This window comes from Poecilia reticulata, chromosome 5 (assembly GCF_904066995.2).
Source record: "Poecilia reticulata chromosome 5, P_reticulata-male-v2, whole genome shotgun sequence".
In the NCBI taxonomy this organism is placed as follows: Eukaryota; Metazoa; Chordata; class Actinopteri; order Cyprinodontiformes; family Poeciliidae; genus Poecilia; species Poecilia reticulata.
In genome coordinates this window covers 6,882,817-6,903,897 of record NC_088834.1, presented here as the reverse complement: position 1 = coordinate 6,903,897, position 21,081 = coordinate 6,882,817, and the positions used below count along the sequence as shown (strand labels likewise).

General features: G+C 38.5%; 1 protein-coding gene across 5 annotated transcripts in view; it reads left to right on the top strand.

The window, feature by feature from the left end:
* The first annotated feature begins 574 nt into the window (after positions 1-574).
* eif4g3a (eukaryotic translation initiation factor 4 gamma, 3a) overlaps positions 575-21,081 on the top strand; it is a 57,328-nt gene continuing 36,821 nt past the window's right edge. For 3 of the 5 annotated variants that reach the window (XM_008409096.2, XM_081606916.1, XM_081606915.1), the window contains exons 1-3: positions 575-1,183; positions 14,304-14,373; positions 19,805-19,972. In XM_008409096.2, the coding sequence (XP_008407318.2) occupies positions 1,029-1,183; positions 14,304-14,373; positions 19,805-19,972 (393 nt within the window). In that variant the 5' untranslated portion in view covers positions 575-1,028. The remainder of the gene's footprint in view (positions 1,184-14,303; positions 14,374-19,804; positions 19,973-21,081) is intronic. The other 2 variants (XM_008409097.2, XM_008409083.3) reach the window with 1 other exon arrangement.

Genomic DNA, 21,081 nt, shown 5'->3' with positions numbered 1-21,081 from the left:
TGAGTCTCATTGGCTTGAAACCATAATAAACTACCTGAATGAAATAAAAACGGTAATTATTTTTCAAATACAAACAAGTTTTTGTTTAGATTCGAATTTCCCAAATCAATTAGATGACATTTTAATTTATTGATATAAACCTATAGTTTATCTTCAGTAGGAACTATTATTTTGTAGACGCAAGTCTTGAATTTGAACGGTAGATGGCGCTGACAACACGTTCGTGTTAAATTGTAACTGACAAAGCGGCACTCAATTAGTATTTCAGTAGCTTGTGGCTATTTATTTATTTATTCATCTATTTATATACTGTTTATGTATTTATGATTCGTATAAACTTAGAAATTACAAGACGTAAGTATATAACATGGTGCATAACTGTGGTCACACGATATTGTAATTTTTGTGTTACTGACGCTTTTAAATACATTAAAATCACATTTTATTAAGTATTTCATTTGCTAATTACAAACAATGGACAATAACAGCATTAATATGAAACAACCAGGTTTTGTGAACATGAGGCGATGTGTTTGATTGAAGGTTAGTTGATTAGCCGAGCGACTCCGTAACTGGCCGAGAATTGCCGAATCATCTGTCCTGCCCGGACTGCTGAAAGCGGCCGCAACGCCATGTTGGCGAAGTCTCCCATCTCTGTGAGAAAAAAAATGATAGAAAACATAATTGCCGAGAAGAAAAGGTAAATCGCCGAGGGAGGAAGAAGACCGCGGCGATTGTTTCATTTTTAAGAAACGAACCGAGCCGGATCCGCAGCGGTTCCGGACGGACGAGGGAGGCTAAACCTCCCAACCGTCCCCATGAATAGCACCGCTGATCCGAACAGCGACTTTCCATGAAAAAAGACGTTTGTGTTGCTATTCGAGCTTCGTTATCCCAGTTCGTTAAAGGGATTTGGGGCCTGCTTCAGGATCAGCTACGCTTGCTCTATGAATGCAAGCTAAGCTTTGTTTGCATCAGTATTTATTAGTGTATTGTTTTTGATTTTTTTTTTTTTTCCTTTTTTTGCGATGAGTTTGCCACCGAAAGTGGTCAATAAGACCGCTGTCGCAGTTAGCGGACCTGGAAGTGGCCCCTCTTCGTCGAGCCAACTGCGGGCTACCCTGACCTCCGCTCTATCGGGAGCCCAAACAGCTCCTCAGCCGGGCGCTGTACCACCGTCTTCGTATCCTTTCACATGGGTAACACAAACTGGATCATATATATGCATCTTACTCTGTTCTCTGACAACATCTGACAAGGGGATTTGATTATTGGAAGATTGTAGTGGTTGGATGTGGGATGATGGTTTCAGTTGGAGGCAGCTGGGAGGGGAGGGTACAATTAGCCAGCTAAGTGTGCTAATGTTAGCTAATCAAGCCGGTTGTCCTAGCTAACAAATATCATGTTGATTTTAAGTAGTTGGCGCTGTTTTGTACATTTTCTTATTTATGTGTCTAGATATGCCAATCTCCGAGCTGTAACCTCGGTTTTTATTTTATTTTTTAATAATGCGCATAATGGGATATAGTAAAGCTCCAGCACAGGTTGCTCGCACCGGTTACCGGCTTTGTTCAACGCTCATAAACTAGCAATATGTTTCAGCCGTATTAAAGCGCCTATGCGGCCAAAGATAAAGCAAAGGCAGACCCTGTGTTTGGCAAGTGTTCAGGTCAGAGGATGCTACATCGCATAGCCGATGGGCTCCATCCATTTGAGCGCCTTGACTGGAGTTTTTTTTTTTTTTTTTTTTTGTGTAATTGAGCTAATACCGGCTAGCACTAGGCCTGCACTTTAGGAATTGTTTAGAAATGTTAAATCCAGAGGAGCTCTTGAATGGGTCATAAAGTGGCTCTTGAAAGCGGTCATACAAAACCACAGATCTACCTCTCCTCACTTTGAACTGTTTAAGTACTACCGATTGAGAACTTTAAAAAACACTTGCTGTATGTTCCCGGGTGCTTAGCTTTTATTGCTATAAAATTGTCTTCCTATTGCAGTTACCTTTCAGTTAGCTCAGTGGTGGCCTAACATTACCCAAGCCTGCTTTTGGTTGAGTCAAGTCACCGTTGTTGTGTCACCTCCTGTTTTATTCACGGCGTGGTATCAGTAGTGTTTGTGTGAGTATGAGAGGATTAGATGTATGTGTTCTGCTTGCTGCTGGCAAAACCACGTGTATTTGTGATTTGACAACTTGTGATATCTCGACCTGATTCCTTGCCACCCACAATCACAGCCACCAAGTTTCTTATTTCTCCAAGGGCAGTGAGTACCAGGGTATAGCTGGTGCCAGGGCAAAGCCCACAGCTGCTGAGAGTTCAATATGCAATTATGTAATGTTTTGGAGTTGCTGGAAGGTTATCTGAGTGAACAAAAATGCTTTTTCTGGTGTATCTTGTCTTTGTTTTCACTCAAGGTGTTTGAAATGACTGTTAAATCTTCCTAACCTACTTTCAGTTGAACTTTAGGGGTATCAAAGCACAGCTGCTGAGTATGCTATGAATATAACTGTCTACCATGCTGAGGTGGAAAAATGTTCTCTTTTTTTTATCTTAAATTCTATATCAGTTACCTTTTTTTTGTTTCTACAAATTTGTAGACTGTTTAACAATTTATGACTGTGGAATTAGTAGTCAAAGAAAAATACAAATAGATACTTGGTAATCCTTTAGGAACTTTATTTGCAGTACCACATCACGTATAACAAAAGTTGATGTATTCTCAATTTGTAGATAGTATCCCACACCCTCATGTGCTTTGAACCATTTACATATCAAGAGATGAACTAGACGATCAGAGATTGAAATCTGATAATCTTCTTTTGATAGGCTCTGGTCGGTGGTCAGTTTGTCAAATATTGAAAACAAAAATGTTTTCCTTACTATATAAATGCATTGATCAACATATATCTTAGTCAACCATTTGAATTTAATAAGAATCAGACAAAGATTAGAGATATGCTTTGATGAATAACTGCGGATAATCTTGTAATCTTTTCAGTTTGTTCTTTTAACTCTTAAAGAATCTTGTGTTTATTAAAATTAACAGACAAAATATATTAAAAAACATTGATTTTAAGTTAGGAAAAGCCTGATTGCTTCACCTCTAGCTTTAGGTGGACATGGGTTTTACAGCCACTAGTCCAGCTGTAAAGAGCACAGTTGGAATCATGGTGTTTAGGACCATTTAATAACTGTAAATAGGACTCCAAATTTCTAGAAGTATAATGTACATTTATCCAATTTTTAATCAATTTGTTCAGTTTTCATAAGCAGATTCTCATTGTGCACTATTTGTAAGTGAAATTATTTAGGGCTGTGCTATCAAAAGTCAGTTCTCAAGGGCTGGTGTCCTGCATGTTTTAGTTCATCACTCCTGAGTCAAATGATGGCTCATTGGCAGGCCTCTGGAATACTTTGACATGCAGAGGAAGTTGGACAATTTGAATCAGCTGTATTGGAGCAGGACAATGGCTGAACACCCATCATTTAGGCGCCTTGCATAGTCAGACCGAAGTTGAACCGTAAATCTGATGTCACGTGCTTTCGGGACATTTGTTTTCAGACACACCTTCAAAGTCCACAAGACACACCAAGCCGAGTTCCTATGGTGTTTTTCCATATTTGAGGTTTACAAGAGTATAGTCAACACCATCAGTCATGACAGACAGGAAACCACCATTACGAGTTCACAAGTTCCTTCAGAGGAGGAAATAATTGATTTATTGCAACATCTCATTTTATTTTCCATTTTACCGTAAGCCCAAAAAAAGAAAAGACATTGTTGGGACAGTCACCTGCAGCATTGGGCGAGAACAAAGGCAGTTGTTAAAATTTTACGTTTTGGTCCATCAGTACGTCCTTCCTTACAGCCTAATACAGTTGTTACTTAAAACTATCCATCCAGCTTTGTGGCTGAAACTAAGGCTTCTTGAAGTTGAGTTATTGGTGCTATTTTCCACATAAGCAAACACCCCCCCGAAATCCTGACTAGTTTCGCATGCAAAGGAGGGGGAAAACATTCACCAAAATGGTTGACAAAAAAAGGGGCAGATGACACGAGGCTGAGAAGAAAATTATGCAATTTTTATCATGCAACTGCGACAATGAGAACTGATTTCGGCGGTTTGGCCCGACCATGCAGAGCCCTCTGGGGTTTTTGTACTTTGAGTGTCCCCATACAACTTTTTTACTTAATAATACAATATCAGCATGAATCATACATACCGTATTTTACGCACTATAAGGCGCACCGGATTATAAGGCGCACCTTCAATGAATGGCCTATTTTAAAACTTTTTTCACATATAAGGCGCACTGCATTATAAGGCGCATAGAATAGACGCTTCAGTTTGGGTTGCCAGTTTGTGCTGTACTCTATTATTACACATCCACATTTGTAAAGAAGTGTTCCCCGAGTACTTTATATAGTAGGCTGCCCCTGTCATTGATTCACTCACAGTGTTGGTGTTGCAATATTGTGCCCAACTATCTGGGTAACACAGACCAACCGACACGCTGCTGCCGCAGTCTCTGTCTCCTTTCCCCCGCCTCTCCCCCCTGGCTTTAAATGTATTATCAAACTTTATTAACAAACCCGCGTTTTGACAACTATCCCAGCATGCACCGCGCACTTCTACTTCTACGGGGGAAAATGAAGTCTGCGGCTGCTTACCGTAGTTGCTAGACCTGTTGTGGCTCAATATTGGTGCAAATTTAAGGGGCACCGGGTTATAAGGCGCACTGTCGGCTTTTGAGGAAATTGAAGGTTTTTAGGTGCGCCTTATAGTGCGGAAAATACGGTAGTTTTGTTACTTATTTTGTAATGTGGATGTTAAAGAAGGCTTGGTCAGATGATATTTTTCAAACAGAGAACAATAGTAAACAACATTAGCTATCAGAACATCTGATTCATTTACCCGTACCTACCTAAAATAATCATCTTAAGTTATTTAAACTACTTGATTTCTGATATCTGTATCAGATTGGGACACCCCTAAATTGTACTTGACTACATGCAACTTTTAAGGGTCATGGACAAAAGCCAGACAATCAGTAAATACATGATTTAAAAAAATTTATAGCATTGTCAGCATTGCAGATTTAGAAATTGGTGTACGTGGTAGTTTTAGGCTGTGCATTTGATGCTATTGATTAATTCTTAGTTTTGAGTTTTAATACTACATGACACCATAAATCATAAAAAGGAATTGAATGAACAGCAAATTAACATAATTGCTATTAAAATAAGCACATTTCTGCTGAGAAATTCTATAGGTGTGTGTTCCCTGTGTTATTAGCCTTGTCTCGAATAAAATTTTCAAATTTCGAGGAACGTGTCCCTCGGAGAGTTGCTGCTCATCTGACCTCTTGCTCCGCCTCGGCCTCTGAGGTCAGGAGTGTGGGAGCGTGCTGCTCTGCGTCTGGTCAGGGGGGCTCCTGGCATATGGGAATTCCTGCTTGGAGAATGTGTGTGTTTGCGGAGTCCTGAGATGTGTGGAGGTTTACAGAGGCACAGCGGTGCTGCGTGGCATGTGTGTGTGGACACACAGTTCGTGTCTGTTCCTGGTTGTCCGAGAAACACCCGGCGCATGCGTCTGCTGCTGCGCCTGCCAGACAAAAGCGCTGCTGCTTAGCATTCGAAGTGAGAGGCCAAGGTGGTGCTTCCCACCATCTGCCAACAAAAGCCCAGGTCACCCAGCTTGCCGAGGCCCCCCCTCTCATTTCCTTCCATCCCCCCATAGTTTACCTCACCACTCTGCTGTCCCAGCTGAGAAAACTGCAGGCTTTTCCCCCAACTGCCCCTGGTCTTTTCATCTGGCATCCCTTCAGTTTTCACATTCATGGTCCAGTGGGTTCATCTGACTTCAAAAGGGTTTCCGCCTTTTTGTCACTTTCTGCTTTGCAAGTTTGCAAAGTTCCTTATATATATGGTTGGAGCAAAGACCAGATGTTTGCACAAATGGACCTTTTCCAGTAACAATCAGTGAACTGTAATCCTACCTTTGCAGTTGTGCAGCTTTGCTGTGTTTATAACCAGCTGGTCGCTCGTACAACAGTGTATTCCTGCATTTCGGGACAGGTGTATGCAGTCTGCACGACGGAATATTCTCATGAGCATACTCACTGTGGGCTGTTATAAATAAACTGCTGAGTTGAGATGAGCCAGCATGCAGGGCTGTTCTTTCCAGGGAGGGAGTGGGCTGATGAAGACAACCTGCATACCGACAGTTCTTTCTTTTGCACAGTATTTAGAATAATTACCTTTTGTGTTGTTGCTGCTGAAAGTTTTATAGTAAATATCCTTAGTTTGTGATTCTTTTAAATGACGGCACTATTTGTTTCTTTTGCCTTGAAGACCCTAGCCAATTTTATTTATTTATTGGCAGCTAGGATAGAATCTCCCCAGTGCTACTGCGAAATCTTTTCCCATATTCTTAAAACACTGCGAGAGAGCTTCAGTCTCTGTTGAGTGTGCATCTTTTTATCAGGGAGATTTCCTCCTGCAGCACAAAGATATACAACTTGAGTAAATTAGGGTTTGTGAATGTGATAACCCAATAACTCTTGACGTGTTCAATCTGAACCTTTCCCTGTCAAGAACAGTCAGTACGGTTTTGTTGTGCACCCCTGCTGACCAGAACAGGATGTACAGTGCCTTGCTAATGTAGTCGCACCCCTTCAAATTATTTATTTATCGCTGCATTAACCCCACAATTTTCAATCTGTGTAGAAGAATAATGATCCTGTAATGAAAATCTGAAAAAAAAATTATATTAAAGCAGAGAGGAGTGTCTCCCAACTCTGGTCCTCAAGAAAATCAAGAATAGAACTAAGCCTGGTTTATTGTGACAGAGGGGAAAAGAAAAAAACAGGTAGTGAAAATTATGAGCTTGGACCAAAGTTGAAATTTATGTTCAAGAAATAAATTTATGTGACTCAGTGGCTGTTGTTCACTGGTTGTCTCCATCCAATCTGAATGAAGAAGAATGGCCAGAAATGTCTGTTTTAGATGTGCAAAGTTGGTAGAAACATACTCTAACAAGCTTGAAGGAAAGTGGCTTATAAAGCGTTGACTTAGGTGTAATAAACTTTGTCATTTTACTTTATACACCATAACAACACTATGTGCACAACTATAAGGAAAGTCTTATGCTGGATGATTATTTTTAGTAATCACCAACAACAATTCACCTGGTTAATCCAAAAGGAGCAACTAAATCTCAAACATGAATGTTTAAGAAGGTAAAAGTGAGGTTTTGGCTTTGTTAGGAGAATGTTTTTATGTGCACAGTTATTGAGCCGCTATTGTGCAGAATTATTATGCAGCTACATGGAAAACACATTTTCCACTCTAACTTTTCATATTTTCATCTGTTTAAATGAGAACTATAAACGACTCAAAAATGTTCAAATAAGCATTTTTGACATTAAAAATAATCAGTAACCAGTACAGCCACGCCTCTTTCCAGTATCAGTAATAAGCATTCCATTGACCAGTTTCTTGATTTGTCGACGGTTGACTCTTCATGCAGCAGCAACGACAGCTTCTCAGACATTGTTCAGAGAGGTGGACTGTTTTTCTTCACCAGTTCTCAATTGGGTTCAGGTCAGGTGAGGAAGGTGGACATGTCATACCTTCTTAATATGTTATGGCTTTACTGGCTAGTCCTGTGGAGGAGTACTTGGATACATGTGAAGAAGCATTGTCCAGCATAAAAATCATTCTTTTTGAAAGATGCAGACTTCTTCCTAACCAACTGCTTGAAAAAAGTATCTTCTACAAACTGGCAGTAGGTTTGGGATTTGATTCCGAGCCCATCTGCAACCCAAAAAGGTTCAACTAGCTCATCTTTAATAATACCAGCCCACAGCAGTACTTTACCACACCTCCACCTTGCTTGCATATGACTTGAAGTGGAGTTCTGTGCCTGTGACTGATCCAGCCGCAGGCCCATCCATCTGGTCTGTCGAGAGTCGCACACATTTCATCCATAAAATCTTTGAAAAATCTCTTTTCAGACATTTCCTGACCCAGCCTAGAGGCTTCAGCATCTTGCTCTCCCATTTTGGTCATGTGTGTCACTCGGTGAGATATTCAGGTCTTATGGATGAAAGGATGTCACGTTATCCAAAGAGTAGAAGAAATCGAACCTCCCCATCATGCTGCTGTCACTGTAGCCCAAAAGAGGGAAGTTGCTCCTTCTTTTGCTTTTGTGTTTGCCCTGCTTGTCTCATCAGCAGTTGTATAGTTCACTTTTCCTCAGAAAGCAATGAGCTAATTCTTCAACATAACATTATTAGCAGTTTTATACTTATAGGGAAATAACACTTCATGTAATAAATGAAAGTATGATTGTGTCTGAGGTAGAGCTGTAACTAATGATTATTCCAGTTATCAATTAATTCATTATTGTGACGATTATTTGAATAAAAAAATGGCACATTCCACAGAATTTTCATTTAACCATTTTTAATGCAATATTAGAAATGCATAAAAATATGCAAATAAACAAAGGTTTATGTTCCTTTTTAAAATTAAGAAAATAAACATTTAAAATTCAATACCGCAACATTCCTTTAGTGTAACTGAACCAAGTGGAACTAAAGCTATGTCACTTGAGAAGTTTTGGCTAAAACATATTTACAGCAAACTCTATATTTTTGCACAGTTTTATCTTAATTTTTGTTCTGAATATCTTGTTTTCATTGAATGGTCTTTTTTGAGCCTGAATACATCAGTTAACAATTAATTGATTAGTTGTCAATTATTTAGCTAGTCATTTAATCATGTTAATATGATTAATTGATTCAGCCATATTCTGATGTACTAACCAGCTGTTGAGGTTGTTGCATTTCCTTTTAATGTTTTTTGACTTTCTGGAGTTCCTCATGGTTTGAATTCATATCGTTCCCATAAGTCTTTAAGGAAGCATGTATTTGTTTTGTACTGAATCTCTGCTCAACTTTTCCCCTAACTTTTCTAAAAATTGCTTATAGTTTGTGTTGCAGTCATCTAGAACCGTTAAGATCTAGTTTGCTTGTGTTGAGCCACCATTCATCCATCCATTGTTCATACTGTAGTGAAAGAGCAGTCTCAGCAACAGCAGACAGGCAGTGAGAGCTTTGTGAGTTTTGCTTCACACAAATACACACTGTGTGTGTGTGTGTTACTGTAAGTGGCCAGTGAGCCTGCAGGGGAAAGAAACGTTTGTATCTGCACCATCTGGGCTGTCTCCACTCACTTCCTGTACCTCCACTTAAAGCTCTGTGCAGCACTGGCAGTTCCAGGTACATCTGCTCATTCAAACATAATACTGCATTTTCCATAAGGTGTGTGCAAAACTTGGACCATAGTTATATGAGATATAACAATTCCTCCAGCCCCCCTCTCTAAATAAAGAAGCTGCATATGTGTAAAGTTATGATATTGTAGATAGCACCCCTTAATTTAAGTGACGTTTGGATGGATAAGCCAAGTCGGCAGAAATATCTCACCTCTCACTCTGACCCTTTTTTGCTTAATTTTCCTGGTCTCCATGTATGATTTATTTAGTTACTAGGCTGTAAACTTTACACCCCTAAATTATTTATTTATTCAGCAATGGCAGATTACAGTTTATCACGCAGTATCATCCTCCTGATCACACCCCTGCTGTCTGTAAGGCTATATTTCCTCATGTCTTTTCCTTTCTCCCTCTCCCACATACTCAGCACTTAAGTGGCTTTACAGTAAGCTAATGATGAAGCATGAGCTACAGCAGCTTTACTCTCCTAACCAAGGCTTATGTGTCACTGGGGGGTAAGGGGACATGGAGGAGTGGTTGAAGCTACTTTATGATTTTTGAAAAATGAAAAAGGAGTGCACATTAGTTTGTCAATCCTCAAATTTGGTGTGTAAGCTACGGTATCTAAATGTTATCCTCAGGTTATTTGTGAGGATGATTATGGGATGTTTGGAGTCACAGTTGGTAAATCTTTGAGTTTCCATCACTCGAAACCCTCGTTGCAGAATTTTTTGTACATTCGTCGCAATACTTTATAGTCACTTTTTGTTCAGTGGCTTAGAAAGACGAAATGACATTGGAATTCTCAAGCATCGCCTTATTATGCAGTTGACAGTTTCATGTTAATTTCAAACAGAACAATAACACTCTTTTAAAATTTAACATGTCTACATAACACTTATGTAACGGTGTGAGTTTTATTTTTATCATGTTTTTTGTGAAAAAATGTATTAAAGTTTTTCACAATAGCTACCACTTACTAGTTTCAAGGCTAGTAAGTGGTGGTAATTTTTATCACTTTCTCACAAACATACTCTGGCTGGTTTTCATTAGCCTCATGCTATTTAAATTTCAAAGATTTTTGCACCTGGATAAGGCTTTTATTGTGAAGTTGACTATCGATGGAAGCATAAACTCTTATTATTTTTATATGTCTTTTCGAATGTAATCACACCCTGTTGGTATCTCAATAAAGCTGATCTGCTGGTAACCAGTTAAAGACAGAAAACCAGACCATGTGTGCAGGTGTCCAGCTACATTTGATTGAGTCACCGTTGGCCTCTAACTAGCAGCAGCTGCAGGGCTGTCCTATTTGAAAGCAGTGGGAAGAAAAAAAAAACATATTTCCATGTGCCCGTACAAAAGCCAAAGTACAACTGCTTATAAGACTTGGTTCTCTTTGGTGAATTAAATATCTCTGGGATGCATCGTAACACGTCCACTAAATATAGTTTTGATAAGAATTTGTTTTCTTCTGTTGACTAGATTACTGATATACTACCTTTATGTGAATAATTACAACCAGTATTCAAAAAGTTGTTTAAAGTTGAGGAAAAGGGAGGAAAATGAAACTGAAGTGTCAAAGCTTGGAACTGCAGTGCATAAAAGGTTCCGTATAACTGATCTCATGATTTCTCTCTTGGCAGTCAGTCGACATTTTGTAATCATTAACAATCTAAGACAGTCATATCGCCCATGCCTCGTCCATATTGACGCAGATGAGCACTGTGGTGATTTGTACACCATGGGAGTGCATCAGATGACACTTCAGATGTGACTTTATGTTCCACAAAATCCCTTCATTTCCTCACAATTAGAACGGGGATAGATGTTTTTCAATATGCCACCATACATGGCAAGAAAGGGAAACAATGTGACAGCATCTTTTAAGCTTTTTAGCAAGTTTACAACAGTTTTCCGCTACATTTTCTGGCTGTAAGAAGGCAAATTCTTAATGTGAGTTTTAATGCTCTGCAAGGTGACGAGGTTACTGTTTCCTCAATACCTTATAACCATGAAATTTAATTTATTTTTGACATCCATGTCTCAAAATGTCAGTCACTAATCTTTTTTTTTGTAGTATTGATAAGTTGCAGATTGTTTTAGCAGTACTAGAGCGTTTTAACTTTATGCTTGTCTTTTTACTCCCTGCAGAACCTAAACAGACCCAAACCCAGTTATTTTGTTTCTCATTCAGATTGGTTTTGACTTGCATGTGCTGCATTTATCTATGAAGCATCTGCCTCTTTCTGGTTACTCGGTCAGCCTCAAGAAGGGCCTGATTGAGATGATGTTTCACCGCAAGACATTTGATCTTGTGTTAGGATACTGCTTTATCCTTCAAGAGCCCATAATTGCACATATTGCACAATAAATATTTATACTTATGGCAGAAAGTATTCGTTCTGCGGTGGTGAAGGGGGAATTTATCTCAGTTTTGATCTGTTTGTTCTGAAACTGTAGGAAATAGGAATCCAGAGTTGCTTTTAATATTGAAAGAACTCTGCTACAGATGAGAAAGCTAAGCAATTCTCTGAATGGGTGCAAAAAAATAAAAATTTGGGGGCGGGAGGTAAAATCTGCCTCTTTTTGCTTATATACTCTTCTGTGGAATACAGTTTCCTCAGAATGTCATATGTTGGAGATCTAGAGCTCAGCGTATAAAAATGTGATGCATTCTGCATGACTGCAGGTGTTTTTCCTTTGGAGAAAACAGAAATCTGCATGCTGGCTTCGAGCCATTTGGCTGCGACTGGAAGAAAGTCCTGTTTTTATTTTTTTGGGGGGGTTTTGTCCTGGATTTCTTCACCTCATCTTACCTCCTCTGATCGTTTTTGCATCTGCTTTTCCTGCTTGTATCAGCGCCTGGATCGCAGGTGGAGGCGCACCTGTTCAGGACAGGTTTAACCTGGGTTCACCTTCAGCTCTATGGTTTATGGCCTGTTGTCACAGCTATTGCTGCCAGCCAATGGTAGTATAGAGCTTAGGAGTGGGAGACCTGGACTTGGTTCTATCGCGATATCTTCTGGTACTATTGTGCCAATAACTCTGACTGCATGGGAAAGCAATCCCAGCTCCACAAATACCAATACTGCGCTTCTTCAGGGCACCAGTCACATAAAGAAGCGGGATTTGCATCACTTTCCACACATAGTAATTGTGGTTACTGTAATAATTTATTTATTCTCTCAATAAAAAAATAAGAGAAAACGGCAAAACCAACATTGCTGCAGATATATATTTTTTGACGGGAGGAGGGGCTTAAAATCATTAATTGAAATTTATCATGATGATAAATCACAATTATTATAAGAAATATATCATGATAAATGATAAGCCATACAATAAATGCCCTTCCCAAATAGAACCGATTGTTAATGTTATTCCGTTGCTGATTTGTATTTTTTATTCAATGGAACAGACAAGAAACGTTATTTTTATTGATTGATTTTTTTCAGACAACAGTTTAAAGTCCTGTCATATGTTTACGCTGTCAAATACAAATAAAACCCACACGTTGAGGGTGCTGAAACTGCAATGTTTGACAGCGTTTCCTTTATCATGACTTATTTTTCTAACTGTGAGTCATAAATAGTCATTTTTCATTACTTGCAATGCTGCATTTCTTGGATGATGCAGGCTGCGTGAATCCTTAAGGAATCAGGCTTTCAGGATTTCAATTCCCCCTCTAGAGTTCAGTTGAGGGATAATATAGTGTCTTTACACAACATGTTGTGCTTCCTCCCACCTAAACTGTCGTTTGATGGAGAACGTCAACCGCTAATTGCTACAAATATCCGTGTGTGTATACGCATAAAGTGGAGGCGGCGGCAGGGGCACGTATTGTTTTTCGAAATTTTCCCCGGTAGTGAAACAGATTGTGTTTCCTGCTGTGCCTCCGCGTTTTGAATCTGCGACTTTTTTTTTTTTTTTAAGACTGATTCTTCACTTTCTTTATCTCCCGCCCTCTCTGTTGTATCGCTGGGCGGGTAGGGGCGCTGGCAGGGGTCCAGCAAAGATGACGGGCCTCTCCAGGCAGGAGGGGAGTGAAGGAAGGGAGCTTGGGACAGGAGGAGGCGTGATTTGGGTGAAAGGAAGAGAGCCAGACGTTCTGTTTCCCTTAAACCATGTGATCAGTGGTGTGTGAGGCAGCCTGTCACAGACGGCTGCCTGAGCAGGTTACTAAACGGAGGGCTTCCCTCTGCTGTTTGAATATTACACATTCTCCTCTTTTGTCCGTCCTTCCTAACGTCTGACTGATGTCTCATCTTAGAGTCTCATTATTACATGTTCCAGAATCTGTAAAGAAAGTTCACTTGGCCTTAAAGCCAAAAGCATTATAGATGTGTGTTTTTTGATGAGTGGTTGGGGAATCAATAAGCTATCATTATTATTCTACAAGCAGTGGGAGAGGAGAATGCATACAGATTGTGCTCTTCCTGTGTTGTCTAATCCTCTGCTTTGGCAGTCACCCTGTGTGAAGTAGCCCAGAAATCCATGTCAGATTTTCCTTTCAACTCTTGCAAAATGATGAAGGTACATAGTGTACTCTGAGAGATTGGGCATTTTGGGTGGGGTGATCTGGGGATCCATCACATTAACTACACAAGCCACTGGGGTTTAGGGAAAGCCCTTCACTGTGAATTCCTCCGAAGTTTGAAGCAATTGCAGTCAAATCAATCACTCTTTTTTTTTTTTTTTTTTGCGGAGTTTTGTCACTGTTTGATAAAAGCTGAACTTATCTGAAGTCCTTAGATCTCCTGTGCATCACTTTATAAACTAGGCACCAGCAACCCTCCCGACCCCACTAAGGGACAAGGGTGTAAAGAAAATGGATGGATGGTTCAGTTTGCTGCATGTAGAGTTAACAGTGTTTTTTTTTTGTTTTGTTTTTTTTTGTTTTGTTTTGTTTTTGTTTTTTGTTTTTTTTTTTTATCTGCAAAGCTGTCCAAATTTTTCTAACAGAACACTTGTTTTAGTTCTCAGATTTCTTGAATTTTCTTTAACGCACACTCCCCAGAATTCCTCGTGTTCAGTCTTCACTGGACGAACGGCTCTTCTCCACACAGCCTGGAGTCGCTGTCTACAGCGTGAGTCTCTTTACTCTGGGTTTTATGTTTTTTCTTTTTTTTTTTTTTTTTTTTTTTTTGTTTGTTTGTTTGTTTTGATTTTTCTTTATCTAACCAGGAATGCCCCATTGTGATACAATAACTCTGCCAGGCCTTTCCTGGTTCAATGAGCAGCAAATGTGTCTGGGATAAATTCATTCAGTGATGGCATAGAACAGATAATACTTACCTCTTTTATTTATTGAAGTCCTCGCTTGAAATTGATGGATATTTGTTTAAAATGACTAAGTATGTGTCTACAACATATATTCTAAAAATATATATATATATGAAAGCAGACATGATTTTTTTTTCTAAGTGATGAGGTCCATTTAACTAAGTTTATAGGTGCTTCACAATTGATGAGAATTTCATTGCAAATGTGATTCATTTCAGTAGTTCAAAATACTTAAGTATTATTACAAAGTTTTTAATAATGTATCTGTACATTCATTTCTTTTCATTTTGAAAATTGGGTCTTCAATAAAAGGATTTTTAAAATGGGAATTACGCAAATCCAGAGTTTGTTTCCTGTGAAAGTTTTCCTACGGACACGTGTGAGAGTTCATTCCAACTCTGGAAATGGATAGGTCTTGGTTCAACTGAAAGCTAAAATCTGGTAACGTTCACTGACAGCAGGACAGCAAACTGTCCAGCGAGTCAAATAGGGAAAGTGGGAAAATTATTACAAGAACATTTCATGTTATGAAAGCTTTTAAATCCTCGCTTTAATTGCTCCGTGTCTCTTGAGCCACTGTCTTTGTCTTGTGATTCTCCCTCAAACTCTTGTGGCCCATGCTTCACAAATTTCTCAAGGCTGAAGTTAATCCAGTTGGATCTGTCTTTTTTTTTTTCTACCACCTCACTGTTTCCTCTTCCTCAACATGCCATTGATATTAAATTCTGTGATCAGCCAGTTTATCTGGTGATGTGGCTTACCTTCAACATGGAGGACAGAAGACTTGGCACTGTCTTCTGGACATCTTCCGAGTCAACATTCTTCCCTTTGATTGTGTTGGCCGTAACATAACCCTTTTGTGAAATACGTTGTTTGTATTAGTCTTATGCAATATTCTTGTCTTTACAGAAACATTTTTTATCAGCTGTAAACCCCAATTCCAAGAATTAACTGAAACACCTGAAATATATTCATATAAATAACTAGTAATAAATATATTCTGCAAGTACTTAATCTTTATATCCTAAACCTTTACTTTTTGAATTGACATTGAAATTGAAAGAAGTAAACAATTTGACATTGTAGTTAAATGAGATGCCCTTTAATTTTTTAATATCCATCACTGCATTTTTGCCCAAAATAATTGGGTAAAATTATTTTGGAAACTTTTCTAACAGAATGTCTAGGGACACACATAATTTACATCATTTCATAAAAGCTTCACAATTAAACTTAATTGGTTTGCAAAGTTACTTTCACTGAAAGGTTCAATATTAGCAAACCCATTTCTGATCACTGTCAACTATTTAGGATCAATACTGTCAACATATTTTTTAAACTCTTTTTTGTTTTTACCCCCGACTCCAAACTAGAAGTGGAGGATATTTTTTTTTTCTTTTTTGACCCAATTTGAATCACTAAGCTGCATGCCTAATACATTTTTCCACAGAAGTTATTTTTGGTGATCAGATGAGTACGTAGTGATAAGATAAAATTGTCAAACCACAGCAATGTACTTTGCTCTTATGGATTGATGGAGAACAAATCTACCAGAACTGCATTGATGCTGTGGCTCTTAAAGTTGTGCACACCTGTCAAAATGTCACATGTTTAATAAGAAAATCATTAGACCTGATGTGTCATTTTGAGATTTCTTCTATGTGTGGTCTGACACATTAAATATTGCATTATATTCAACTAATAAAACAACCAAATCTGTTAGAAGGCAATTAATAAATATTTTAAGTATTTGTTTAAGTGTAAACACCCTTAAACAAATACTTTGTTGATCGTCCCTTTAGTTCAGTTTCAGCATTTGGTCGGTATGGTATTAATCTATCAAACCACATTCTGACTTTACAGTATTTGGCCTTCCTCCTCTCAAAGTCACTCTTCTGTTGCTTTGGATGTGTGCTTGGACTCACTGCGATGTTGAAAAATGAAATCCCTCTTTAGCTTTCTTGCATACAACTGAAGGTTATGGAACCAAATTGCTGCAATTTATTTATTTCCCCTCTAGAAGTCTGGTTTTCTGTTGAGTTATGCAGATGTGATCAAATACAGCGTGAAGGTAGTTTTGAAATAATTTTGTGGTCTAGTTTTCTCACATGACAAAAATCAACATATTTAACTAGAGTGTACACTAAGGGCCACTGGATCAGTGTAGACAACAGTTTGGGGACAGAATATAGAAAAAGGTTACACCAGAGGAAGACCTGACCTGCTACTAACAGTTATAAATGCAGAAGACCCAGTCAGTTGTGCCCCAAGGGGAGATGAAGAGGGGCCATGGCCCTCTAGAAAAATGTATGTATTTTTTTTAACTGTGCCCCCATATAACTTTTTACTAGCCTGATCTGACCATCTCTATGAACATTTTCTGCCAACATCACTGGATCTAGTTTGTTATAAAGTTTAAATGTAGCAAAGATAAGTTTAAATGTTTGTAGCAAAACTTTGCAAACCTTTAATTACTATGGGATGAACCGATGATCTTAATTACCACTAAACAGACAAAGCAGTTTGGCTAGAAATTGGAAATGGATTGAAGCAAATAAATTTAGGCGAAAAACCAAGCAGATTTTTATGAGCATGATCAATTTTTTATCATGCTGATTTTTATCAGATAATTTATAACTGATAATTGATTGACTTTTTTTTTTTGGTCATAGTAGGGACCAAAAAAAATTCCAAGAAGGAAAGACCATGTACCCTGTAGCTAATGCTTTTATAAGTCCTCACATTTTTCATCTGGAGGGCAGCGATTATATTTGGTTGAAAGCTACATAGACTTTGACACGTCTGTCAGTTCTAAACTAAAAGGTCATTCACATCAAGAGGCACGACGGTAACAATGTGAGCATTCATACTGCTGAATAGTAATATTCAGTAACCTGGTATGTCAAGCACACGCTGGATGTCCAAGCTGTCTTACATACTGTAAGGACACTGTGTAGAGATTCTTCTGACGCGTCAGAATAACGTCTCACATTACTCATACTCTGATAAGATGTTCTTTTTTAAGAACATGGTGGTATAGCCCGAAAGCAAAATGTTTCCCCTCATCTCTTTGAAAGAAAATGTTTTTATGTATCTTGTTTTAGATGGGCCTCGACTGCAATCTAAGGAGATGGGAATGTTGGTTTCGCTTTCCCTATATTTGCTTTTGCTCCTGAAACGAAACTGACTGGTGTTTTTTCGCTAAGCATAAAAGTGAAAGACTGCTAAATTGTTACCACATGATGCTGTCACGTATTTAAATGCAGTAGCTATGAGCTAAATGGTGTAATGTAGAGGCACTTTTTGTCATGAAAAGCCGTCCTCAGGACATTTCGGAGATGTGGGAGGAACATTAAGCGAACTGTACAGCAACGCTTCTGTTTGCCGGAAAGAAAGCCTATTCATCATTCAGATTTAACAGCAGTATAAAAGATAAGGTTTTACAAGATGTTCCACTTCTGAAGAATGGCTTTTTTCTTTCCCTGTTGTTGCAAAGTGTTAGAATGATGACATTGGTGGAAATAACCAGTGCTGATGACATGGGATGGTAGTTGTGCAGGGTGGAGGTGGGGATTACTTGGTCACTGTTGTTGCTACCACTTTCTCTCTTTTCACATATAACCACCATATAGCTGCTTACTGCCCCTCCCCCATTCGATCACTCTCTACTGTATGTCCTTAGAATCAGATTCTGGCCTGAAGTAGAGCAGGCTCCTCCCCTGGCAACAGCAGCGAGTGTTTTTATCCCAGGTCATTTGAGGGAAGTGGGCCATGCTGTGGAGATGCTGCAGGGATCTCTACTGTAGATGCATTATGTCAGTTCAACTGCTGTAACTAGAAATCAGGCACATATCAGACAAAATGGAGAGCATGTATATGAAATAATGCCATAGTTTTATGCTATATTTTCAAAGATTCAGATATTAAGTCACATTTTGACTTAATATGAATCTGTTCTATATTGTCTAATTTTGTTTTTATAATAGTCGGTAACACATCTGTTCATAACAAATTTTGATCTCTGGAATTGTTTGAAGCAGTGCGGTTTCATTTTAAACTTAAAAATGAAATATAAAATTGAATGATTTTATATTTCCCTCTCATAGACAGAAAAGTGAGCAGAACTTTTTTTGTTTCACCTGCTGACATCATCTGTTAAAAATAACTTCCTTTTTAACCTCATTACTCACTTTCCGCTTTTTTTCTGCGAGTGGGATATGCGATCAAACACAAGGAGCCATGTTTCAAATTAACTTTCAGAAGTATTTGAAGACTTGATCACTGAGCAGACAAACTTGATTATTAAAGATGTAGTGTCTTGTGCTTTTTTGATATAATAGTTAAAAGGGAAAAGATAGTTAATTTGAGTTATTTTACTCTTTACAGAATTTGAATCAGAGGAAACTAAAACTATCATTGTGGAAAATATTTACAGAATGCAAAATGTTTTTGTACAGTTTTGGCTTTTTTAATGCTATGAATATGTTCTTTACACATTTTTTCATGTCTATATAGCCCAGTTAACGATTAATCAATTCCTAAATTACTAGTAGCCCCACTGAAATGATTTTGGATTTATTTGAGAATTGTATATTGTAATTACATTTTTGGTCTCTCACATCTGCAGAGTTGTTAAAAAATAAAAATGATTAACCATCCATTAGCTATTTTAGCACTTATTTGTCTATGGGATCTTGAGCATTCTTCTCTACCATCAAACCTTAAAGATTTCCTTTAAGACCTAAAGAAAAAAATGTCATGTTTATTATTCTTGAAACAGTATTCAGATCACTACTTGCTCTCTTCAGTCAGTTTCTCATGCTACTTTTACACACTGTGCAGCTCTATTACTATTACTGGGCTGACTTCGTATGACTGCAGTGCATTTATTGCACCAGGTGTTATCAATCTGTTACAGATGAGTAGGGTTATAATGTAATTATTCAACCATCTGAGGTCTGTGTGTCCTCTCACTGCACAATCTGGGCTGTGGTCTTGTGCAGCCCACTATGCCAGTCTTTCATCAAACCACAGCCAGCTTCATTGACTGCAGGTCTTCACCTCCGCACACACACTGGGAGCAATTCTTCACCTTGAGTGCTTAATTCACACTCCTCAGCAGGAGGGGAGGACTAATCACCTGTCGAGTCCTGCCACTGCTGTTCCTGCTCTGCATACCTCCGTCACATCTCATTTTGCGAAGCCAGCTAACCGCTCTGCTTTTATGCCGCACAGGTACCCAGGCACGCTGGCCCCGCTTACACAGCTCACGACATCACAAAGGGACACCCTAACTTGGCGGGAACCCCGCCTGGTCATGCCCACTCCCCAGCGCTCTCTCAGGTATCAGTACCCACAGCTTCCCCATATCGCTACCCTAAGGGCTGGGAGGCAGGCGGAGGGGTGAGTTTGTCACTTTGGCCGCCGTCATCCTCTCTGCATCTTTCTGTCAGTCTCTTCATTCGTTCTTTTTTCTGTCTATGACTTTGGATGTTAGGGGTTGAAGGATCAGTTCTTAGCATCGTTATTTACAGGGTTCCCAGTTGTCTGGAAAGGATGGATTGTTATTTAATAAGGATAGGTATGGCTAAAAAGGGTAGTATGGAAAAATGTATTCCTAATCCTACTGCCGAAGTCATTTTGCAATACAGCGTCTATCAAATGCTAATTGTGTGGACTTTGGATATTCCATAACTTGTGGAAAAAATATTTATATTTTTAAAATTGCTTAATAACAAACCAAGAATAAACTTGTTGCAATAAATGAATTAATCGTACAATAAAACGAGCTCGATTGTTTCCATTTGCAAGATTTTAGTCTGGAGAACAAATGTGCTGGAATCCTGAAAACTCTTAGGTTGTATTGTATTCTGGTTCAGAAAATTTCAGATTGCAAGGTGAAAAAAAAAGAAGAAAATATTTTAAATGTTACTTAAAGATTTGAGGGAATATGTGAATCATAACATTTTTTGCCTTAAATATACATATATTTATTTTATTTTTTTCTCACCGTTTTCTTTTCCAGCTTAGAATCATGGGCATGAGTGCACTGACTTAATGTCGTAGTATAAGATCATAAAGCCCCACTGAGACATGTTCTGCAGTGCTGAACATGACTGCATGTTCAGCCTTCTCAACTTTAATGACTTTCAAATATTGCAAATATTTTGGCACATGCCTGAAATGAGGAATCTGATTGACAGAGAAGCACAACTGTTACTATTGGCTTATATTTGGGTGATATCAAGTCACCCAAATTTAATATCACCCAACAGGACTTTCAAAACTCTAAATGATTCAAAAAATGGCATTGCATTTCAAAAGCAAAGTTTATGATTTTTTTTTAAATACCAATATTTACAGCTGATTTCTTCCACCTCAATTCTGACACATTTGTTCTAGGTAGCGACAATCTAGTCAGATTTCTTTGTAACTTCCAAGCTTAAATCACATTTAATAAGTATAATAGGGAACTCTGAAGCTAGTCAGAAACGCTTTTGTCTTTGCACACA